At 43.1% G+C, this 26790-nt stretch overlaps 1 protein-coding gene across 1 annotated transcript in view; it reads left to right on the forward strand.

Moving 5' to 3' along the window:
- Positions 1-9217: 9217 nt before the first annotated feature.
- Positions 9218-26790, forward strand: part of sh2b2 (SH2B adaptor protein 2) — a gene marked incomplete at both ends in the record, with an annotated part of 34222 nt that continues 16649 nt past the window's right edge. The window contains 7 exons of the mRNA XM_079824378.1: positions 9218-10081; positions 19683-19784; positions 19904-19995; positions 21154-21254; positions 21334-21489; positions 24987-25192; positions 25324-25489. Coding sequence (XP_079680504.1) covers positions 9218-10081; positions 19683-19784; positions 19904-19995; positions 21154-21254; positions 21334-21489; positions 24987-25192; positions 25324-25489 — 1687 coding nt within the window. The remainder of the gene's footprint in view (positions 10082-19682; positions 19785-19903; positions 19996-21153; positions 21255-21333; positions 21490-24986; positions 25193-25323; positions 25490-26790) is intronic.

The raw sequence follows: 26790 nt of genomic DNA on the forward strand, positions 1-26790 counted from the left end.
GTTTGAAGCATTTTTTTGTTTGTTAAATTAAAGTTTTTGTTCTTTAAAGTGACGAGCAAGCGGCCGGCATTAAGTTAACCCAACGCTTTAGCCTCTCAAATCAACACTTGACTTGTCTTATAAAATCCATATAAACACTTAAAGCATGTTTAAACGTTTAGCCTCTATCACCACCATCACAGGAAAAAGCCATTTTTGACAAGATGAGGCAGGCAGATCGCAACGGCACGCAAACGAAAAACATAAGAAAATAAAAAAAACATGCAGGTTGTCTTGCCTTACACCTCTCCAGGAACTGAATATAAATCTGATCTTCAATTCCCACGCTATATGCACATTTAACAGAGTTCATGTTCACCGATATGAGCATTTTATTCATCAGCTCATTTCAACATAAAGAGCGCATTATGAGAACGAGCGACCTGAGCACTGTTAGAGCCTTTAGTCTCATTAGTTTGAATGAAGATTGTTGTGTTTTTGAGCATCTCAGACTCAGCTTATGTTCAGCTTCACTTGTGGCCGTTTGCGTGTTGGCTTGCTTTACGTCCTCTAAACACTGAGTCAGTCTTCACAGTTGTGGACTCGCGATATCATGGTCTCATGTGGTTTCCACCAGCGCAGCACATCTCATTGTTTCTTTTAATTATTGAATGTCTAAAATATAAAATGAAGGAGAAGCCTAAAAAGGCCTGAAGCCCGGTCCGCGTTTGAGGTATGACGGGAAAATTGGGGCGTAAAAAAGTCGAGGCCCATCAGGCTCGGGCAGAAATGCAGGGCTCTACCCTGTAGTCAATAATTGTATTGTACAGCCCCGCCCACAGCAGTCATAGTTAATGATATGCTACAGCCCCACCCACAGCAGTCATAGTTAATGATATACTACAGCTCCGCCCACAGCAGTCATAGTTAATGATATACTACTGCCCCGCCCACAGCAGTCATAGTTAATGATATGCTACAGCCCCGCCCACAGCAGTCATAGTTAATGATATACTACTGCCCCGCCCACAGCAGTCATAGTTAATGATATACTACAGCTCCGCCCACAGCAGTCATAGTTAATGATATACTACAGCCCCGCCCACAGCAGTCATAGTTAATGATATACTACTGCCCCGCCCACAGCAGTCATAGTTAATGATATACTACTGCCCCGCCCACAGCAGTCATAGTTAATGATATACTACTGCCCCGCCCACAGCAGTCATAGTTAATGATATACTACAGCCCCGTCATAGTTAATGATATACTACAGCCCCGCCCACAGCAGTCATAGTTAATGATATACTACAGCCCCACCCACAGCAGTCATACTTAATGATATACTACAGCCCCGCCCACAGCAGTCATAGTTAATGATATACTACTGCCTCGCCCACAGCAGTCATAAGGTGTGTTCGACATCGGCTGCGGCTGGATGCAACTGATCGGCGAGAGTAGCCGCGTGCAGGTGAGGAGGAGCTGCAAACACAGACGTGAAGTCGGACACTTTCTGCTTCCCGCGGTGACGCTCGCGCTGTGTTTGCACACTTTATCAGCTGAAGTGAAATAAATGCAATATTTGGCAATACACAGATGTTTCAGAGACATTATTGTCATGTAATAGTTTATGCACTGCTTAATACAGCGTGTGTTTTTACAAGAATAAAGTTCAACATATAAGCCTACACTATCAATGAAGTGGGGTCTATGTTTTTAATCAGTTATATTTTGATAAACATGACAATATAACATCGCGACTACATGAAAGGAGGTTTTACTGTTATAAAAAACAGATTTGTGCGCATTAGTGGAGCTGAAGGTTTTAGAATAAACACGAAACACACGTGATCGCTGTCATGCGGTGAATCTGGCCAATCGTGGAACAGCTGTGTCGTCATCAGAGCCCCTGCAGCCTCATGCAGTCGCTCTGGAGAAACTGCACCGGCTGTAATCGCCGGCTGCTCTCGAATCGCTCTCGTGGCACTTTGTTGACATACGTCACTGTCACGTGGCGTCGGCGCTGCCTCAAGTCGGACAAAATTTCTAACCGGCATGCACTGCTTCAAGTCAGCCGCCGATCGGTCTGCGCATCGCTGGGTGAAGTCGAACAAGCCTAATGTTAATGATATACTAAAGCCCCGCCCACAGCAGTCATAGTTAATGATATACTACTGCCCCGCCCACAGCAGTCATAGTTAATGATATACTACAGCCCCGCCCACAGCAGTCATAGTTAATGATATACTACTGCCCCGCCCACAGCAGTCATAGTTAATGATATACTACAGCCCCGTCATAGTTAATGATATACTACAGCCCCGCCCACAGCAGTCATAGTTAATGATATACTACAGCCCCGCCCACAGCAGTCATAGTTAATGATATACTACAGCCCCGCCCACAGCAGTCATAGTTAATGATATACTACTGCCCCGCCCACAGCAGTCATAGTTAATGATATACTACAGCCCCGCCCACAGCAGTCATAGTTAATGATATACTACTGCCCCGCCCACAGCAGTCATAGTTAATGATATACTACAGCCCCGTCATAGTTAATGATATACTACAGCCCCGCCCACAGCAGTCATAGTTAATGATATACTACAGCCCCGCCCACAGCAGTCATAGTTAATGATATACTACAGCCCCGCCCACAGCAGTCATAGTTAATGATATACTACAGCCCCGTCATAGTTAATGATATACTACAGCCCCGCCCACAGCAGTCATAGTTAATGATATACTACAGCTCCGCCCACAGCAGTCATAGTTAATGATATACTACAGCTCCGCCCACAACAGTCATAGTTAATGATATACTACTGCCCCGCCCACAGCAGTCATAGTTAATGATATACTACTGCCCCGCCCACAGCAGTCATAGTTAATGATATACTACAGCTCCGCCCACAGCAGTCATAGTTAATGATATACTACAGCTCCGCCCACAGCAGTCATAGTTAATGATATACTACAGCTCCGCCCACAGCAGTCATAGTTAATGATATACTACAGCTCCGCCCACAGCAGTCATAGTTAATGATATACTACAGCTCCGCCCACAGCAGTCATAGTTAATGATATACTACAGCTCCGCCCACAGCAGTCATAGTTAATGATATACTACTGCCCCGCCCACAGCAGTCATAGTTAATGATATACTACAGCCCCGCCCACAACAGTCATAGTTAATGATATACTACAGCCCCGCCCACAACAGTCATAGTTAATGATATACTACTGCCCCGCCCACAGCAGTCATAGTTAATGATATACTACAGCTCCGCCCACAGCAGTCATAGTTAATGATATACTACAGCTCCGCCCACAGCAGTCATAGTTAATGATATACTACAGCTCCGCCCACAGCAGTCATAGTTAATGATATACTACTGCCCCGCCCACAGCAGTCATAGTTAATGATATACTACAGCCCCGCCCACAACAGTCATAGTTAATGATATACTACAGCCCCGCCCACAACAGTCATAGTTAATGATATACTACTGCCCCGCCCACAGCAGTCATAGTTAATGATATACTACAGCTCCGCCCACAGCAGTCATAGTTAATGATATACTACAGCTCCGCCCACAGCAGTCATAGTTAATGATATACTACAGCTCCGCCCACAACAGTCATAGTTAATGATATACTACTGCTCCGCCCACAGCAGTCATAGTTAATGATATACTACAGCTCCGCCCACAGCAGTCATAGTTAATGATATACTACAGCTCCGCCCACAACAGTCATAGTTAATGATATACTACTGCCCCGCCCACAGCAGTCATAGTTAATGATATACTACAGCTCCGCCCACAGCAGTCATAGTTAATGATATACTACAGCTCCGCCCACAGCAGTCATAGTTAATGATATACTACAGCTCCGCCCACAACAGTCATAGTTAATGATATACTACAGCCCCGCCCACAGCAGTCATAGTTAATGATATACTAAAGCTCCGCCCACAGCAGTCATAGTTAATGATATACTAAAGCTCCGCCCACAGCAGTCATAGTTAATGATATACTACAGCCCCGCCCACAGCAGTCATAGTTAATGATATACTACAGCTCCGCCCACAGCAGTCATAGTTAATGATATACTAAAGCTCCGCCCACAGCAGTCATAGTTAATGATATACTACAGCTCCGGCTCCGCCCACAGCAGTCATAGTTAATGATATACTAAAGCTCCGCCCACAGCAGTCATAGTTAATGATATACTATATACAGCATATTAGACTACTATAGTGGACTATCTAAATAAAGTGTTAGCAACATTTGTTTGGTGATATTTTTATACTTGTAAATGTGTAACTTTAATGAAAGGTTATATTTGTGTGAATGTTTTGAATGAGAGCCTGTTTAGCTGTGTTTCCCGAGTGTTGGACCTCATCAGTGTAACACACACACTTGCGCTCTTATTCTCACACAGATGCTGCTCTGTGTGTGTGTGTGTGTGTGTGTGTGTGTGTGTGTGTGTGTGTGTGTGTGTGTGTGTGTGTGTGTCTCAGTGTCGTTCTCTGCTTTATGATTGGGAAATAAATGTACAGTCCGGAGAGAAGACAGCTCTGTGTGTCAGAACTACAGGCACTGATTGTTCATATACTAGTTTATCTAACTGTGTGTGTGTGTGTGTGTGTGTCTGTGTGTGTCTGGTTGTGAACACTATGTACAATAGTTGCCTTGATGTAAAATAAATAAATGCAGGTATCACTGGAACAGTTGGTTAACAACACGGACACGGGCAGTAAAAGGCGTCTCTTCCACGTGGAGTAGAGTTTTTGTCCTAACCCACCGCGATGGTGACCAACACGGCTGGAACAACACAAACATGACCTCAGGTAGTGTTTATGTGCTTTACTTGATGGATAACTTGCCTCAGATCCTGACATTGAACAAATGGAAACTAGGGCTATTTTTATATTAATCAATAAATTAGTCGATAGATTAATCGATTAATCTATCAACTAATTTATCACAATAATTTTCAACAATTTGACAAAAACATTTCATTTAACTTGCACTGTTGGCCTTCAGTAGTGTACTATAAAAAAGTATAAATGTAAACAAGCCCTTGACAAAATGTAAAACTAAAAGAGTAAAAATGTAAAAAGGTACAAACCAACATAACAAAACAAAGAGAATATCAGCAAATACGTTTTTTATAGAATAGTGTTGTCACGATACCAAAATTATGACTTCGATACGATACCAGACTAAAATACCTCAATACCGAATCCATACCATGGCAAAAAACTGTAAAAGTAATTGAATAATAGGACAGCACTTACTATTCATTGTTTTAGGGTTAAAAAACCTTAAAAACTCACTTGTCCGTCCTGTTCCTGCCCTGCAGAATATGAGGTCCGGCCCTTTAAGAGCTGCGCGGACCAAAGTCATTGTAACACCCGATTTCTCACTCGTTCACTAAAGACATATCCGACTGCGTTTACCCGAATACTCGCCAGGACGTGCATTTTTGCAGATTTTTTACCATTCAAACCCAATAATCAACGCACATTAAAGCTACACTGTGTGATATTTCCCCCCATCTAGTGGTGAAAAGGTATATGACCATCCAGTGAATTTTAGTTTCTGTTCTTCTCAATTCCGATTTGGTTTCAACTCCTACGGTGGCCGATTTAGTCCAAGATTAACATGGCTTCCAGTTCGACCTCGTCCACATTCGACATGGTGCCTGTGGGATATTCTGTGCGCAGTGGGACCGTTGGAACTCAACTGGCCTAATTATTCGGCTAGAAAGAACTGCAGCTAATCCAGAGTGAACTTTGATGATAGTAATGTTTATTCAGTCATCCAATTGCAAGGCATAAACAGGTTTGCGTGGATATGTACATAAATGTGGTTTCTGTGAGAGAACAAATAAGGATGGTAAATATACATACACAGTTAAGAACTGTATAACTATACTTATAAGTTACATTTGTATAATGTAACCGTAAACCAGAGCTTATTGTACCATATATAGGCGCTAAATGCAGCTGCATTAAAAGGAGCGGAGCTGCCGCTGCTGCTGCTAACAAGCGGAGTCCGGTAACAAAAGTGTGTGCGCCGCTTTAACGTTAGCACTGCAGTGCGCTCTGTATAACAATTGTTAATATGCCGATCAGACCTGATACATATTTCCATCAACATACATTACAAGCAAATATTTTCTAAAAACGAATAAACATTGTTGATAACAAAATAAATGAATGATTATTCACATAGGTGAGCATTACGCTATTGTATGTTGACACAAAAATACTTCTGAGGTGACATCAACTGAATTACGTGATGACACACTCTGAAACACATCTACAATGACAATAACTATTATTACTTACGGAGTTATTAACGCACAGAAATACCACACAAGGAAAAACAGACTTTTGAGGAATAAACAAGCCAGGAAAACTCCGTATAACTCTGTTACTGGACGCTGCTGAGATGAAAACTCTCTGAACAAGTCTGAACAAGTTGACGCGCACAGTGTTAAAACCGGTTAAAACGCGAAAGGCGAAGCTTGAATTTACGGGTATGTCCCTCTTTGGCTAATGTACTTTCAAGATGGAGGGGCAACATGGCGACCACCGTTAGATCCCATTACCTTATGTATTTTCAATGGCATATTATAAACTTACGAGAATACTTTATTACTTGAAAGAAGTATATATACATTAATGAGCACATATATTTTTGAAAGAACTAAGTGTTTTTAGCTAAGAATAGACTAAAAAAGTTACACAGTGTAGCTTTAAGAAATACTGCTCTTATTAGAGTGCTGTCATTTTTAATGTACCAGTACTAATACAATTTCATATCGTACCCAACTCACCCAGTCGACTAAAAATATTGACGTTGACTAATTAACAGCGTCAACGCAGTCGATTGTATCGACCAATCGCGTCAGGCCTAATGGAAACAAGAACGTTCAAACTGTGAACAAACAAGCAGATTCTGTGACAGATTGTTTTAGGAACTCAGTTTTTAGTTTTTAAATGGTGTGAATTTGATTATGTAAATTAATTTCCTCGCGAGTGCCGATTAATCTCTGGTGCTGCGAGAGCCCCGCCCACACGCTGTTCTGATTGGCTGTGGTTTTTGATTGATTTGTCCCATCTCGTAGTTGCGTCGTGTCTGGTGTGGACAGACAGATTGCTTGACGCTGGAGTCTTATCGCATCACGTCTAGTTAGGACACGGTGTAATGGTGTGTTCACACCAAACGCGCATTTAATTATTTGCGCGAGTAGATTACATACAAAGTCAATGCAAAGACGCGAATAGACGTGACTTCACACCGGGAGACGCGAATGACGCGAAGTGGGCGAGGCATTTGCTACAAGCGTGTGACATTCGTCTCAATCACGTCTTCTGCACGTGAAACAAATAACTTGATGACGGAAACAAATGTTATTGATGATGTGCGTAAAGACAAACAAGTTATCCTGCAAGTAAACTAGAGCGAGTGTTCGCTTCGCATTCGGTGTGGACACAGCATAAGGCATGTTTATCAAAACTACTTAAATGCCCTAACTGAACTACGGTCTAATCCTGGCTTCATCTAAGCCCTGTCTGTGAAAACAACCCAATCTATTATAAACGTGGGCTATAGTTCTTGACCAGTAGGTGGTGCTGTCCCCAAACTGCTCAAATACCCTCAGGGCATGATGGAAATGACACGTACCTAGTTCTGTTGCGATAAACCAAACCATCGCCCTGATTCAGCTCACCGTCATCTCGAAGAGAATCATTTTTGAAAATCAATCGCTTTAGTGAGATTTGGACTTAGATCAGCAAAGATTGGACAAACAGTTTCCAATGCAAGAGCTATCCTTGCTGTGTTCGGTGGGTAGACGTGGTGATGTGATTTGATTGGACTGGCCAAATTTAGACTCGATTCTTGCAGCATCGACACTTTCCCACTCAGAGGTGGACAGTAACCAAGCACATTTACTTGAGTACTGTACTTAAGTACACTTTTTGAGTATCTGTACTTTCCTTGAGTAGTATTTTTTCTGGAAACTTACGACTTTTACTTCACTACATTTGAAAGACAAATATCATACTTTTTACTCCACTACATTTCTATCAAGGCCCTCGAAGTAGAAAGTCGTAGCCGCTGTGAAAGTCAGTGGATGATTTGTTTTCTTCTTTAAAACGTGAATCTTTTTTTTTTCCTTTTTTTTTTGCAGACAGCCGATCAGTAATCACTCTTGTAGGATCACATGAAGTTCTATGATTTCCAAGTATTTTTTGAACCCCAATCAATTGATGGCAAAATGAAAGGCGGCAGTTCTCAGACGCAGTGCGTGCAACCATGGCCATACTTAAAAGATAAAATTCAGAAGAGCAGACGTGGAGAAGTCTGAAAGTGCACACAGAAAGCTGCCTCTCAGACGCCAGACCACAAGAACTGAAGTTTAAAATCTTACTATAGTCAATTAAAACTAAACTAAAACTAAAACAATTCAGATGCCTAAAATGTTATTGTCAAAAGTCTATGACTAAAACTAAATAACATTTTCTGTCAAAATTAACACTGGAATGAAATATGGTTGGTCAAATGATTTTTATAGATTTACCCGCCAAGTTGCCATAGCCTTGTGGATACAGCGCTAACGCAGAGCTAACGTTCCACAATGATGTTAGTTAGCATGCAAAAACGTAGTTGGGCTAATAATGTTAACTGAAGTCCTTTCAGAAATATGTTTTTACATAATCCTGTCAAATAAACACAATGTAGAAACCTTTCTTTTCTAGTATGATTTCGACTTTGATAAGAGCTTTGTAACTTTTAAGCAAGTATTAAAATGAGTTGAAGGTATGCTAGCATGTCAGCTGGAGCATGACTGGCTTAAACTACCATGATGGAACAGTGCATTCATACAACAATACAACAATAATAAAATAATGCATTTACTTTTACTTTTGATACTTAAGTACTTTTAAAAGCAAGTACTTCTGTACTTTTACTTAAGTAAAAATCTATCTTTACAACTTTCACTTGTAATGAAGTAATATTTAACCAATAGTACTTTTACTTTTACTCAAGTAATGGAGTTGTGTACTTTGTCCACCTCTGTTCCCACTACAGTTGCTCTCAGTTATTTGAGAGGCTCTTTTGCGTCACACTTTCTGACGTCCTGACCTGTCTCTCTCTGTCTCTCTCTCTGTCTGTGTGTCAGTGGTTTGCCGGGGCATTGGCATGGCCCAGTAATGAACGGCGACGGGGCTCCCAGCAGCCCGGAGCATTCCTCCTGCACGCTGCCCGACTGGAAGGAGTTCTGTGAGCTGCACGCTCGAGCCTCCGCAGCCGATTTTGCCTACAAGTTCCGGCGATTCATCAGCGAGAACCCGTGCTACGACTCGCCCAGAGCCGACGCCAGCTTCTCCCAACACTTTGCCCAACACTTCCTGACCTGCTTCTCTGCCGCCCTCGACCAGGCTCAAGGCCTGGGCTCTCCGGGCGACGCCTCCGCTCCTCACTACAGCATCGTGCCCTTTGTGGGCATCCAGAGCTGCACGCTGCCCTTCAGCCACAGCCTCTACCAGCGCCGCAAAGACGTGGGGGCCTCCAGCGAATCGCTGGATAGCATGGACAGCGGAGGGGGCGGGGCCAGCGGTCAGGAACAGCACACGCCCACCCGTAAGATGCCCACCGTGTGCCAGTCCAGGAGTTCGGAAGACGTGTCGCTGGGGCGTCGCAAGGCGCGCTTCAAGAAGGGCTTTTCCCTGCGCAACATGAGTCTGAGCGTGGTGGACGGGGTGAAGGAGATCTGGCACCGCAGGGCCTCCCCAGAACCCGACCCCTCGGGGGGCTGCAGGAGGGCCAACGGGGCCGAGGCCATGGGGTCCGAACACTGGAGCCAGAAGCTACGGCTACCACGGGCCTCTCAGGGCCACAAGGCGGAGCTGCTGGAGATCCAGAGGGAGGGAGCACTCAGATACATGGTGGCCGACGACACGAACTGCATGGGGGCGGCACAGTGGCAGAAATGCAGGCTACTGCTGAGGAAGACGGCCGGCGCGTACCTGGACACAGGAGAGAAGTTCCAGCTCGAGTTCTACGTCCCACCGAAGGTACAAGAGCTCTCTGATAAAACTCAGACATGTGTGTCTGTGTGTGTGTGTGAGCAAGTGTGTGGATTAAAGGTTTCCTAAAATGCATTGATACAAAATTGTTCTCTGATGTCTAGAAGGTATGTGGCTTTGGTAAGGGCAAAAATACTCCAGATACGGTTTTACATGTCCATTTACAACCCTAGGACTTGTCCCTAGAATGAAAGGGTCTGTGTTTGAAAGGGTCATGAATAATAATGATGAGCTCTGCTCTGATTGGCTCATTTCATTCCCATTGCGACTGAATGACACTTTAAGCAGAAAATCTCAAATGGCGATTGCTGAAATGCAGCTTACTTGTTTATTGGTGTTTTCAGACAAAACCTAAGAGTGTTTTTTGTTCAAGTTCTTATTTTTTAAACCAGGGGTTTTCAAGCTTTATGAGGCCAAGGACCCCCAAATATGATGAACCTTAATGCGGGACCCCCTTCCCAAAATCCATCTATATATCTTTATGTATGAAAACTTTTAAACTGTTAGATAAATAGTAGACTAAGTGTGATATTATAGATACAACATATTGTTTCCAAACTTAAACTGGATATACATAATGTTGGATTATTAAACCTGAAGAAGAACATTTTCAATTAAAAATTATTTGTAAAAGCTGCTTTCACAATAAATGTATGAAAGCAGCTTGCGTACTGCGTTAAGAAAACTGCCTTACAACCCTAGTGAATGAGATAAAGCGGACTATACTGAGAAAAACTCACTAGAAAGATACAAAGCAAACATATTCAATTTGGGAAAGTATGACAAGAAAGGAGAGAAACGTTTAGAAATAAAACGGTTAGAATGTTCAGTAGACTTAAACCATTTTTGCTTTGTTTTTTTATGCTCTGAAATTTTCTGGGGACCCTGGACGTGCTTGTGACAAGGCTCAGGTTCAGACTAGGACAGTACAGGCATGATTTAGACTTAATTAGACTAGATGGGAATGGTTGAGCTGAGAGAACACGTGGTGGGCAATGGCGTAGTAAAGGTAACATGCGATTAAGTCAGCAGAACAAGCAAAAGAGTAAAACTGAATAGTAAATGGTAAATGCTGCCAGTAGTGTGTAGGTGTGTGAAGTGTCGCTGTGGTAGATGAAGAGCTGAAGATAAATGCTGATCGTCAGTCTGGTTGTGCGTGTGTCACAGACAGGTGTTCAGCAGTCCTTAATGATGTAAACTCTGCTCATGTTCATGGAAAAGACCTTTTGAAAAGCCAATAAAAACTAGATTTTGGGAAGCTTATGTCAATTTTAGCATCACTCAGTAAATGTAGGCTATTCTCGTGTAGCCAGACCTTTGACTAAACTCTCCACTTAAACAGGATAAGACTGTTGTTCAGGAGTGGGGTTATCTGACAGGGATTACCACAGTAGACTGGTGTGAAAAACACTCATTAACTTCTGTTTGCTTTAAAGGGCTCCTATTATGTTCCTTCACAAAGTCTGGATTTTGTTTTGCGGTGTACTAGAATAGGCTATCATGCTTGATTGTTTGAAAGATGCATTATTTTTCACATATTTTGCATTTTTACAGCTCCTCTCTGCCCAGTCTGGCTTGAACACGGCAATTTCGCTGAAGCCCCTCCTTCTGAAATACCAAACATGCTCTGATTGGTCAGCTGGCCCAGTGTGTTGTGATTGGCAGCGTGTGTTCGGGAAATGTCCCGCCCCTTACCATAACCATGAGCTCTAGCACTCAGATGTAAATATCAATGATGACGTCAATGTCAAACCAATTCAAGCCTGATTCAGACTGAAGGAGTTTAACAAACAAGAGGATCGTCCAGAGCGGATATCACAGGGGATATCAAACTTCCCCGGCTCAAATTTTTGATTTTATTAATATTTTTCGGTAGAAAGACAAACAAAAATAGTGATGAAGCCAGAATAGTAAATGTCACAGATTGAGTAATCACTGTTTTGTTGAGGAGGGTCAAAATGACCATTTCCACCTGAGATTTGGAGCCAAATTAGAGGGGTATAAAATTACTTTAGAAAGATGGCAGCATCATTATTTTATTTCCACACAGAGATTGGCAGGTCTATTAGTGAAATATGGTGACTTTATCAATCTGTTTTTCATTATATGCCAACAGTGACCACTCAAACATGGGGAAAAAGCACTTCTTGTGTGTTTGTGCCTCAATTTTGCATGCCTGTTACTCATTAAGTATTAAAGATATCTGAATATCCTTTTAGATTTTGGTTCTTACCAAACATTTATTTTGGTATCTCCATTTTAAAGGCCCTCGATGGTTCATTCCCAGAGATATGGACATGCCAATGCGGTTCCATGAGTAAATTGGTCAATTGTACACATTTTTAGTGGTCAAAAAACAAATGTGGGTCATTATGCATTTTGATTCTTTTTTTCTTACAAAGAGGAATATCTGAAGAAAAAATAATGTTAAAGCTAGAAATGTGTCTTGTGTTTTTCTATCAACACAATTGCACAGAACAAACCCATAAATACCGCTGTGGGCCATAAATATTCCTTTTCCAAAGTTGTCATGCCTGTAACTCTAAAAGTATTAAAGATATCTCAATATCCTTCTAGATTCTCGTTCTTAATAAACTTTTCTTTTGAAATCCTCATTTTTAAGGCCCTATATCGATCAGTCCCATAGATATGGAGATCTCAAAGCAGCTCCATGTTCAAATTGTTGAATTTGACCCATTTTCAGTGATGGAAACCCAAATGTGGTTCACTTTGCACACAGCTGATACTTATCGCTTTTAAAGAGGAATATCTGAAGAATAAATAATGTTTAAACTAGAAATGTATCTTGTTTCCATCTATCAAAAGAACTGCATAAAATGTCACTCTCTGAGAGCCGAAAATCCACTGAAAATGGTTAAGTTGAGGCACATTAACTCTAATTTGGCTCCAGATCTCAGGTCATTTTGACCCTCGTCTACAAAACCGGGGATTACTCCGTCAATATAAATCTGTGACATTTCATATTTGGCCTTTCATCACTATTTATGTTTGTCAAAGTACAAAATCAAAAAATTGACCCGGGGAAGTTTCTGAATTTGGTTGATTTGACACGGAAGGACCCAGTAGTATGTTTGTTTTGTTGAGGTTTTTTACATTTTAGATACAATGTTATACAATGTGATATTTGTCTGAAAACTATGGTAATACAAACAGTAATCGACACTAATGGTGGCGATTATTTTGATAATCGATTAGTTGGCTGATTAATGTTTTCAATTAATCAGATAAAAACCCAAATGTTTTAATTTATTGACAAAACACACTATTCCATATCCTGTCCAGTGCTGTCCTTCAAACAAACATGTCATAGCTGAGTGCTATGAACACACACATAATGAATATATCTACCCTTCAGGGTTTCCGTTGTCCGGTAATTACCGGACATTGGCCGGGAAAAAAATTAAATGTCCGAAAAAATTTAATCTTTTCGGTCAAATTGTCAGATTAAAATTTCAGATTAAAATCTGACAAATAGCTCTCCAAATCTGACAAATAGCTCTCCAAATCTGACAAATAGCTCTCCAAGAATATGCAGAACCAGCGATCAGAAGGATTGTTTGCCATTTTACAAGCCTTGAGTCTGCGGACACCGCTCCTCTTATCGATACCGTAAGCCTGCGACGTGATGCCCTCGCTGTCATGACAGCGCTCCGTGGCTATGGAGGATTGCATTTCTCCACAGCCTGCGAAGTCCTCATATGTGATTTCAGCGAAATGTATCCAGAGTGGACCAAGCTCGCCAAGATAGCCTGTGTAATCCCGGTCTCGAGTGTTCCTGCAGAGAGGGGGTTCTCACTGCAGAATCGGATCAAGACGAAGCAGCGAAGTCGCCTTGCGGAGAACAAGGTTACGCGGCTTATGCGCATTGCAAGTTGTGGAGAGACACTGGGAACTTTTGATTTTAAGTCGGCAGCTGCACAATTCAGCACTGCAAAAAAGCGTAAAAAGTAGCCAAAAATTACGCGAGACAATGTTATAGGCCTAGTCATTTGTTTGTTCAAGTTCATTTGACAAGGAGTCATTTACACGGTGGCCAATTTAAATGTTACCAACTAAATGAGACATACTGAGTTTATAATTAAATTTGCTTGAGTAAAAACAATGCTATATTCGGATATTTTATGTGGGGAAGGGGGGTTGGTTTGTTAAACTATGAAATGTGAAACCATAGTAAAAAAAATTGGTTGATTGACGCCAATCGGACGTTCATGTTTTTTTTCCCGTCTATTTGAAAGTTAGGCTAATAAACATGTTGCATATACGGCCTGATTATGTCATTTTTTTAAGTTACATAAACTGCTTTCAGTTTTCCTCAACTTGAATAATTAAGAGGCGATATTTGACCGGCATATCATCAAAATGTCCGGAAAACGAAACCTCTGCCGGTCACTTTGACCGGCACCATTTTTTTCTAGCGGAAACTCTGCTACCCTTACATCAATTAACCATGGTTTTACTACGAATAAAACCAAAATAAATAAAACTGTAGTTATTCAATGGTAAACACAAATTACCCCTAGTTTTCCTTCAAATCCATAGTTCAAATATATGGTATAAGTGTGGTTATACAAATGGTAATCAATACACCAAAAACATGGTTTTACTATAATAAAACCATGGTGAATTTCCGTAAGGGTATGTTTGTGCTATACGTTATGTGCAAAAAAGAGTTCTCCTGGAAGCTGTTCTCTGTCAAATGTGCTGCGCACAGATAAACGGTGTGGTTGTAATGTTCAGGAGCCTTAAAACGGTCAAACAAAGGAGTTTTGGAAACGGCGTCTCTTTGACAGGGACAAAACCATCGTCTCTAATGCCGCCTCGCACCTTATTTAGCATATTCTGTGGGCGGGATTATTTAAATGAGTAAGATTATGATTATGTTTGAGTTTTGTAACCTTGCAGATATTTTTTCTGCTCAAACAGCAACATTACACACTCTAACTAAAATTGAAGAAGTGGGAAAATAGGACGGCTTTAATATCTCTCACATGAGCTTAAACTCTAGTGACAGTGTTTCCTCAGGCTGATGGCAAACCGCTGTGTGCTCTTACTGCAGAAGAGATATTCATCAGGCAACTCCTCACTATCTGAAGACCTTTGCTTGAGGACAGCCGCTTTGCTTTATTCTTCTAACTCTGAGTTCATCACACATAAGATGGCCTCATGAATGAACAGATGAACCTCACATATGTTAGTAGTAATGTTCTCTTCATTAAAACGAGTCAGATCCGGCCTCTTAAAATCCTATTCCACATTTTGGTTTTGGTTTGGGTTGAGAGGAGATTTTGGGAAGCTGTTCTCAGAGCAATTTTAGTCCCTCAAGACGGCACTAATAACTTCCTCTTCCTGAGCAAACTAAAGACAGGGTAAAAATAGAGGGTGAGTAAGTATCCTTGCTAACTACAGCGTAAACAGTCTGAGTCCTGTGTGTCTCCATGAGTGCTCAGACACACAGCGTATAGCCTCCACAGTCAGAGATGTCACATGTCAAGATCAGTGTTTTCCGGCATTACAGATCATGCTCTGCTCCAGTCACCAGTTTCAAAACACCATCCTGTTCCCTTACAAATAAGACCAGGACCTGTATCCTTAAAGCTTCTCAGAATCCTCTCAGAAAGCTCCTAGTTTACCTTAAAAAGTCTTATCAGGACCGATCTGAGAGCAACTCACAGCGAGGAAAAGACAAACACTTTTATCTTCATGTATCTTAATGTATTTGATAGGAAATTAACAATAAAGGTGCACTATGTAAGATTTTTTATATCCAAAAACCAATAGGCCAGTGTTATATATTTTGTTCAGTTGAGTATTTACAATATCCCAAATGTTTCCAACTATTTGTAAACCGTGAGCAATTGTGCTTTTAACCGAGAAACCGGGACGTGTGAGGGCGTGGCCTGTCAATGGTGCAGTGGTGGTTAAAGTACTTAAGTCATACTTGAGTAAAAGTAGAGATATCTTACCAGAAAATTACTTTAGTAGAAGTTAAAGTCACTGTTTAGACTATAACTTGAAAAGTTTTAAAGTATGTGATATTTATTGTACTTAAGTATGAAATGTTTTTTTTAAATATTAGACGTACTTTTGTATTGAAAGTAAAAGTACAAGTAAATGAAAAATACAAAAGGATCAAAATAAACAACAGTAAAAATAAGAGTACGATACAAGTAAATACGGAAAGAAAAAATAAAATGATAATGATAATAATAATAGTAACTTTAAAACAAATTATAAGTTAAAAGCCAAAGAGAACAAATTAGTTTTTAGACTAGATTTGAGCTCAGATCGAGTGGAAGCAGTTGTAATAGAGTTTGATTGTTCCACAGTGTGGGTCTGCTATTTCCTCTTGTCTTTGAGCGAGCTCTGGGATCTTAAGAAGGAGTTTGCCGTCCGATCTAAGTCCTCTCTCAGGAATGTAGTGGTGTAGTAGGTTAGCCAGATAAAGAGGTGGCAGATAATGTAAAAAAATTTATACTAGTAGTAATATTTTGAACTCAATTGTGAGCTGGGTAGGCAGCCAGTGTAGAGATCTCAGAAGTGGTGTGACGTGATCAAATGTTTTCCGTCCCTTCAGGAACATAGCTGCTGCATTTTGAACCAGGTGTAGCCGAGAGATTTGGGTCTTAGAAATGCCAGAGTAGAAGGAGTTACAATAGTCCAGCCGAGATGTAATGAAGGCATGGATAGCAGCCTTTAGAGAGTCTTCAGAAAGAAAAGATTTCGGATATAGAAACAGATATAGAAAAAGCTTGAACCTACAACAGAGCTAATTTGTTTGTCGGATTTCAGGCGGTTGTCAATTACCACACCCAGAATCCTCACTTATGGAGATAAAGGAGAATTTAAGTGCTCACGGTCAAATTGGTTTTGTGTCCTGGAGTCAGAGGAGCTGAAAGGAATCATTTCTGTTTTATCTGAGTTCAGGAACAGAGCATTTTTGGAGAGCCATGTTTTAACATCGTTGACTAAATTGTTCAACACAGTTTGAGCAGCATGATTGTGTTCAGTTTGAACTCTATTCCAATCTTTAAATTAAAAAAATGGCTAAATGTTTATTGTAAGTTTTAAATATAAAAATACTAATATATTAATTATACCTTGATCATTCATATTAATTCAAGGTGCGGTAACTAATGTAAGAGACAACTTTAAAATGTTCAAATGTGTTAGTAAATGTTGATATTATGAAGCTTATTTAATGTTACGAATGGACATGTAAAGTGTTACCAGTTCATGAAATTATACAACACGAATTCAGGAAATGTTGGGACGTTTTTTAAATTTGAATAAAATGAAAACTAAAAGACTTTCAAATCACACAAGCCAATAATTTTTTCACAATAGACCATACATAACAAATGTTTAAACTGAGAAACTTTACACTAAATTAGCTCATTTCAGACTTGATTCAGGTCTCAGAATAGTTGGGGCGAGGCAACAAATGGCTGAAAAAAGCAAGACATTTTGAAAAGATTCATCTGAGAGAACGTCTAGCAACTAATGAAGTTAACTGATATCAGGTCTGTAACATGATTAGCTATAAAAGGGATGTCTTAGAGAGGCGGAGGCTCTCCAATCTGTGAAAGAGTGCGTGAAAAGATTGTGGAATACTTTAAAAAACAATGTTCCTCAACGTCAAATTGCAATCATCTACAGTGCATAACATCATCAAATGATCCAGAGAAACTTGAGTTACAGCCTGTGTTACAGACAAAAACTGAGATTCTCACGTCTGTTTAGGATTTGTCACGTTAATCTTTGTGCATCAGCTTCACTCCGGTTTCCTTTTTTTCAGCAAAAGTGTAAAAAATAGCTATAAATAACACATATAAAAATATGTTGTTAAAATAGTTATATATCATAACTGTGGCAGCTAGCAGGGTCAGTGAAAAGAGTGTGTGTGTGTGTGTGTGTGTGTGTGTGTGTGTGTGTGTGTGTGTGTGTGTGTGTGTGTGTGTGTGTGTGTGTGTGTGTGTGTGTGTGTGTGTGTGTGTGTGTGTGTGTGTCAAGGTGAACTTTATTATCCCACAAGGGGAAATTCATGTGGTCATTCATTACGCGCCCTTGTCACAACATCTTCTCTAAAAACCAATAAACATAAATAAGATAAATATAACATTCAATAAACAGTTTTAAAGATGATAACAGGAATTGACAATAACAATCAAACATCACACATCTGACGTAAAAAAAAATAAAATAAAAAATAAATATATATATATATATATATATATATATATATATATATATATATATATATATATATATATATATATAAACTAAATATGATCATCTAATTAAAAGTTAAATAGTTTGCGATGTACTTGATCATTGTATAATCTGATCGCTGTAGGTACAAATTATTTATTGTACCTTTCCGTTCTAATTCTTCGTTGTAAAATTCTACCAGTTGACCTGTTGCTTTTCCTAAATTTTTGATAAAAAGGATGAGTAGGGTCATTGAGAATTTGGTCAGTCTTCTTTAAGATAAGCTCATTGTACAGCTGAACTGCTGACACCTGGTCAAGTCCAATGATCTTACCGGCCATCTTAATCATGCGCTGCAGTCTCTTTTGGTCCTTAACATGCATGTTACCAAACACGCAGATAAGGCCAAAGGACAAGACACTTTGAAGGAGACTTTTATAAAACATTTCAAGAATGTGTTTATCCAATCTAAAATGATGCAATTTCCTAAGGAAATACATCCGCTGGTGCAATTTTTTAGTTTTATTCAATGCACATTCATTAAAAGTTAGTTTGGAATCAATTTCAACTCCCAAATATTTAAAGGTTGAGACCCTCTCTACTAACTCGCCATTGATCGTAGAGGGAGGAACTATCATTCTGTTTCTGCTGAAATCTATGACCATCTCTTTTGTTTTCTTCACATTGATTTCAAGAAAATGTTCAGAACACCATTGTGTGAAGCCCTGCAACTCCCTCTCAAATCCACTCACAGACGAGATGTCAGATTTTAAAAAACCAACAAGTGCTGTGTCGTCAGCATATTTAAAATAGGTGTGGGCTGAAGAAGAAGCTTGACAGTTGTTAGTGTATAATGAGTATAGGATGGGTGACAGAACGCACCCTTGTGGTGCCCCTGTATTTATTATTTTCGAAGATGATATACATGAATTAAATCTGACTTGCTGACTACTATCAATAAAAAAGTCATAGATCCATAAGATCAATTGGGGATTTACTCCCAAATGCATCAATTTTCTCACCATCAGGTGTGGTTGGATTGTGTTAAAAGCGCTGCTGAAGTCAACAAACACAATCTTGACCAGGCTCTCAGCATGTTCAAGGTGCTCATGAGTGCTGTTAATCAAGCTAAGCAGCGCATCCTCAACACCTCTCTCTGCGCGATAAGCAAATTGATTTGAGTCTAAAAGAGGTGAAACCTCACAGAGAAGTTGTTTTAAAATAATTTTTTCGAAACATTTCATAACTGCAGAGGTAAGGGCAACCGGGCGCAGGTGTGTGTGTGTGTGTGTGTGTGTGTGTGTGTGTGTGTGTGTGTGTGTGTTGAAATGCCATTGATTGTGTTGATTTGTGTTGGTAGTCGTCTAAACCCAAAGTGAGCGTCCCTCTGTCTGCTATCGTGGAGGTGAGGACCACCATGCCTCTGGAGATGCCCGACAAAGACAACACGTTTGTGCTCAAGGTACTGTCACCCGTCCACCATCTTCTCATACTCTCAGATACAGATCATACATGTGACTGTTCTCTGGATCTAGACCAGTGTTGTCAGTTCAAACTGTGGTGTTGTCCTGTGGGTTGCAGGTGGAAAACGGTGCCGAGTACATTTTGGAGACCATCGACTCTCTGCAGAAGAACTCGTGGGTCGCAGACATCCAGGACTGCATAGACCCCGGGTAAAGGGATGTCTTTATTTTGGGCTTGTCTCTTACTTTGAGTAATTCACTGAACTGTATTTAAAGGGAGTACATTTCCACAGTACATCCAAATCACGGGACACAATCACAAACTACAACAAGACGCACACTGACTATTTGCATATGTGTTACATATCATGTAGTTAAATAAACCGAGACAATTTTCCAATTAATTTCAAGGGGGGGGGTCTAATGCTATTTCCCGCATTCTGCCTTATTACACTGTTCAAGAGCTGATTCTCATGATAAACATGGACATCGTTTCAAAACACGAGTATTTCTGTGCCAAATACACTCCTTCAGGATTCAAACAAGTTTCAGAAAGTGTTTTTCGTGGATGGCCCTGTATGACATCATAAAGGGTGGAACTCCTTATATGGGCACTTCTCCCAGATGAACACACACACACACACACCCAGAGCGAGAGCAAGAGTGCGTCCATCAACGAGCTTTGTTCGGGTTACGGGAGCCGTCGGCGGCGCTGGCGTTGTGTTTTTAGACACAAGATCAACAATGTCACTAAAGAAGTGTGTGTGTGTGTGTGTGCGTGAGGGAAAATCACCTTGTTCAGCTTCACAAATAACCCAGTGTTAAGGGAACAGTGGATGCAGTTGGTGTTTCCAGAGTTCTGCAAGTGTGTGTGTTTGTTTTAGATGAAAAGCTAAAGTAAGATTTTGATTGATTAATTTCTGTTAAAAAACAAAAAAATGTGCGGACCTCAGAAAGAGTCAGTACAGTGTATCTGTCTTTTATAAATCTGATAAACTAAAGACTCTTGGGAGATATAAAGGATCAACACTACTCTATAGATACTCAAGATTAACATGAGATAGACATTACCAGCATGTTCACTTATTATAAACCTGTTTGGCTTTATTTCTTTCATATGGTACATGGACAAACATTTGTCACCATTATGGTGATCAGGGTTATCTTTAGTCGGGCACTTGGCCATTGACTTTAGTTTAATAAATTCTCTTTCAGCAATAGTTGGTCACTAAATCAGTTCCCAAATGAGCATGAATGTCTTTATTAAGTCCCACTGAAAGAGCTCTTCTCATAACCCCTTGTATTGAACAAATAGATTATTATGCTTTTATTTGTCATTTTCTTTGTTTTCATATCTCTGTGTTTCAGGGACAGTGGCGACGACATCGAGCTGGCGTCATGTGCTCTCGGCCAGCCGCCCAAAGACTTGGCACTGGTGTCCTCCTGCAGCTGCGAGCTGCTGTGTGACGGTATGCCCGCTCCTCCTCCTCCAGTGTCTGATGAGCTCGCTCTCCGCTGAAGTGCTCATGTTCTGGGTGTGTTGTTCAGGTTCTCATCGGGGCTCTGAGCGGCTGTGCTCTATGGCGGTGGATCAGCTAACGGCCGCCCGCTGCCAGGAGCCGCCCATCACCCAGCACCCGTCACATGTGCCGTTAGAGCGGTTCCTGCAGTCGCCCGAGGCCCAGAGCACTGACACACCATCAGGTACACACTCTGAGTCCACTGAACACTCATTCACTAAAAACCATCAGGATTCTTCTACTGTTCACACTGTTTACTGTGGCAAAAGTAACTGCAAACACACCGTTAGAGAGAAGCTCAACTTCACACAGTCAGACCTGAGAGGAGAAATGCAAATATTGCTTATTTTGGAATATATTAGTGGTTCCTGGTTGAAAGGTGCAGTATGCGATGTCTCACCACTATTGCTAATTGGCTCAGACACCCCCTACTGCTGATTGGCCCGCTCTCTCTCCTCCCCCATCATGAGTGGACACGCCCCCTACTGCTGATTGGCCCGCTCTCTCTCTCCTCCCCCATCATGAGTGGACACGCCCCCTATTGCTGATTCACCCACTCTCTCTCCTCCCCCATCATGAGTGGACATGCCCCCTATTGCTGATTGACCCACTCTCTCTCCTCCCCCATCATGAGTGGACATGCCCCCTATTGCTGATTGACCCACTCTCTCTCCTCCCCCATCATGAGTGGACACGCCCCCTATTGCTGATTGACCCACTCTTTCTCCTCCCCCATCATGAGTGGACACGCCCCCTATTGCTGATTGACCCACTCTCTCTCCTCCCCCATCATGAGTGAACACGCCCCCTATTGCTGATTGACCCACTCTCTCTCCTCCCCCATCATGAGTGGACATGCCCCCTATTGCTGATTGACCCACTCTCTCTCCTCCCCCATCAGGAGTGGACACGCCCCCTATTGCTGATTGACCCACTCTCTCTCCTCCCCCATCATGAGTGAACACGCCCCCTATTGCTGATTGACCCACTCTCTCTCCTCCCCCATCATGAGTGGACATGCCCCCTATTGCTGATTGACCCACTCTCTCTCCTCCCCCATCATGAGTGGACACGCCCCCTTTTGCTGATTGACCCACTCTCTCTCCTCCCCTATCAGGAGTGGACACGCCCCCTATTGCTGATTGACCCACTCTCTCTCCTCCCCCATCATGAGTGAACACGCCCCCTATTGCTGATTGACCCACTCTCTCTCCTCCCCCATCATGAGTGGACATGCCCCCTATTGCTGATTGACCCACTCTCTCTCTCCTCCCCCATCATGAGTGGACATGCCCCCTATTGCTGATTGGCCCACTCTCTCTCCTCCCCCATCATGAGTGGACACGCCCCCTATTGCTGATTGACCCACTCTCTCTCCTCCCCCATCATGAGTGGACACGCCCCCTATTGCTGATTGACCCACTCTCTCTCCTCCCCCATCATGAGTGAACACGCCCCCTATTGCTGATTGACCCACTCTCTCTCCTCCCGCATCATGAGTGGACATGCCCCCTATTGCTGATTGACCCACTCTCTCTCCTCCCCCATCATGAGTGGACACGCCCCCTATTGCTGATTGACCCACTCTCTCTCCTCCCCCATCATGAGTGAACACGCCCCCTATTGCTGATTGACCCACTCTCTCTCCTCCCCCATCATGAGTGGACATGCCCCCTATTGCTGATTGACCCACTCTCTCTCCTCCCCCATCATGAGTGGACACGCCCCCTTTTGCTGATTGACCCACTCTCTCTCCTCCCCCATCAGGAGTGGACACGCCCCCTATTGCTGATTGACCCACTCTCTCTCCTCCCCCATCATGAGTGAACACGCCCCCTATTGCTGATTGACCCACTCTCTCTCCTCCCCCATCATGAGTGGACATGCCCCCTATTGCTGATTGACCCACTCTCTCTCCTCCCCCATCATGAGTGGACACGCCCCCTATTGCTGATTGACCCACTCTCTCTCCTCCCCCATCATGAGTGAACACGCCCCCTATTGCTGATTGACCCACTCTCTCTCCTCCCCCATCATGAGTGAACACGCCCCCTATTGCTGATTGACCCACTCTCTCTCCTCCCCCATCATGAGTGAACACGCCCCCTATTGCTGATTGACCCACTCTCTCTCCTCCCCCATCATGAGTGAACATGCCCCCTATTGCTGATTGACCCACTCTCTCTCCTCCCCCATCATGAGTGAACACGCCCCCTATTGCTGATTGACCCACTCTCTCTCCTCCCCTATCATGAGTGAACATGCCCCCTATTGCTGATTGACCCACTCTCTCTCTCCTCCCCTATCATGAGTGAACACGCCCCCTATTGCTGATTGACCCACTCTCTCTCCTCCCCTATCATGAGTGAACACGCCCCCTATTGCTGATTGACCCACTCTCTCTCCTCCCCCATCATGAGTGAACACGCCCCCTATTGCTGATTGACCCACTCTCTCTCCTCCCCCATCATGAGTGAACACGCCCCCTATTGCTGATTGACCCACTCTCTCTCCTCCCCCATCATGAGTGAACACGCCCCCTATTGCTGATTGACCCACTCTCTCTCCTCCCCCATCATGAGTGAACACGCCCCCTATTGCTGATTGACCCACTCTCTCTCCTCCCCCATCATGAGTGAACACGCCCCCTATTGCTGATTGACCCACTCTCTCTCCTCCCCCATCATGAGTGAACACGCCCCCTATTGCTGATTGACCCACTCTCTCTCCTCCCCCATCATGAGTGAACATGCCCCCTATTGCTGATTGACCCACTCTCTCTCTCCTCCCCCATCATGAGTGAACACGCCCCCTATTGCTGATTGACCCACTCTCTCTCCTCCCCCATCATGAGTGAACACGCCCCCTATTGCTGATTGACCCACTCTCTCTCCTCCCCCATCATGAGTGGACACGCCCCCTATTGCTGATTGACCCACTCTCTCTCTCCTCCCCCATCATGAGTGGACACGCCCCCTATTGCTGATTGACCCACTCTCTCTCCTCCCCCATCATGAGTGAACACGCCCCCTATTGCTGATTGACCCACTCTCTCTCCTCCCCCATCATGAGTGGACATGCCCCCTATTGCTGATTGACCCACTCTCTCTCCTCCCCCATCAGGAGTGGACACGCCCCCTATTGCTGATTGGTCCGCTCTCCTCCCCTATCATGAGTGGACACGCCCCCTATTGCTGATTGGCCTGCTCTCTCTCCTCCCCCATCATGAGTGGACACGCCACCTGACACGTCCCCATATTGCTGAATGGCTCACACACCCCCTATTGCTGATTGGCCCACTCTCTCTCCTCCCCCATCATGAGTGGACACGCCCCCTATTGCTGATTGGCCTGCTCTCTCTCCTCCCCCATCATGAGTGACACATCCCCATTTTGCTGTTTGGCTCACACACCCCCTACTGCTGATTGGCCCACTCTCTCTCCTCCCCCATCATGAGTGGACACGCCCCCTTTTGCTGATTGGCTACAAGTTTGTTGTGGCACTCTGTCCGATCCACTTTGACCAGCGTTTCTCAGAAATGTCTTCGTGCAGCTTTAAGACCAGCAGGTTTGGGGGCAGTGCTGAGCTGATTTCCCCAGCCAGAGTTGCGTGGTCTTCGGTCTAAAAACACGTAGCAGCGTGACTGTGGACACACACACTCGCATTGCTTTTGTCATTTAGGAAGTCCAGGTGAAACGCCCAGGGATGTGGAAGGAGATGCCAGTTTGGCGGGTTACCCATGGTTCCACGGGACTCTGTCGCGGGTGCGGGCGGCCCAGCTGGTTCTGGCCGGCGGAGCACGCAGTCACGGCCTGTTCGTGATACGCCAGAGTGAGACGCGTCCTGGAGAATACGTCCTCACCTTCAACTTCCAGGGCAAAGCCAAGGTGAGCCTTGTGGGGAATATATAGTGCCTTCTGTATGTATCCGGGTAAGGGTAGGTTATGTGTTTCTGCTGATATTGAGGACTGTGAGAGGCTGATGTGTGTGTGTGTGTGTGTGTGTGTGTGTTTGGCAGCACCTGAGGTTGTCTGTGAACGACAGCGGTCAGTGTCATGTGCACCACCTGTGGTTCCAGACGGTGGCCGACATGCTACGCCACTTCCACGCCCACCCCATCCCTCTGGAGTCCGGCGGCTCCACCGACATCACGCTGCGCTCATACGTCCAGCGCTCGCCCACAGGTACCCAGCAGAGCCCAAAACCAGCACTGCTGCTGACCAGTCACACTTTACTGCGCATCTCATCCCGGCCAACACCCGTCCGCTGTTCACATCTAATGGTTCGTTCACACCGGACGCGATTCGTGCGAGTGATTTACATGTTAAGTCAGAGCAGAGACGCGAAATGGCATTCTGCGGTGCGATTCGCGCGATTGAGGTGGCGCGAAGGACACGAATTGAGCGTTTTGAATGTGCCAATCGCGGGAATCGCTCAAGTTGAAAAATCTGAACTTGGCGGATATTTCGCGCCGCGTTAACCAATCAGGAGCTTGCTCTAGTAGTGACAACAATGAGAAGAAAATCTGTATATTAATATCTGGTTCAGACAATATGATTATCACTGTGATAACATTAAATGACATGAAACACAACCCAGTTTCTTTTTGTTAAATGCAAGTTTATGTATGATCAATAATACAAAAGTATAACTAAAAGGTATAAGAAGCTACACATGAAATAAACTAAACAATTCAGTCAAACATTCAAAGTCAGTGCTAGTAGGCTAACGTTACAACTGCAACGTACAGTTATAGCCTAAAAATATAAAGTAATGAAACTTCTCTTTGCCTTCAGTCTAAACGATTTGCCAGGGAACAAATTATAGATCCATGAGACCAAAGATCGGCCGTTACAAGACGAATTATAGCTGGAGACGCCACAGAGACATCAGAGCAGCGGCAGAAGGACTGGCTGAGGAAAGGCTGATCTCACCGGGTTAATGAGCGCCGCTGATCCACTGGAGCTCACAACTCCCAAAACACCAGATAAAATGTTCAAATAGGCACTCTATATATAAATAAACCACATATTTGAGCTTTAAACTACTACATTATCGACTGAAAAATTCTTAAAACTACGTTTTGTCACACATTAACAGTAGATTTTAACAAAAAACAGACTTGTAAACACAGCTCATGTCAGCCATTTCTCAACGAGACGAGCCGCTGGCAGAAGCCCCGCCCATGAGGAGAATCACATCTGTTGTGCAGTGAATGTCACGCGCGATTGAAGCGAGTAAACTCAAAATGTTCAAGTGTCCACCATCGCGCGAATCGCGTCCGGTGTGAACGCCACATAACAGTAATGATATAGTTCTAATAATCGTTCTGAATATGAAAGAATAGTCCACAGCACAGAGACACCACATCACTGGGATCCCGTTCAGAGGGAGTTTATCCAGCTGATGAACGACACAAACACTGACAGCCAATCAGAATCCATCCTGCTGTTACGAGCTCGAGCATTTAAAGCAACGGGCGATA

Source organism: Gobio gobio, assembly GCF_949357685.1.
Source record: "Gobio gobio genome assembly, chromosome: 8".
NCBI lineage: Eukaryota > Metazoa > Chordata > Actinopteri > Cypriniformes > Gobionidae > Gobio > Gobio gobio.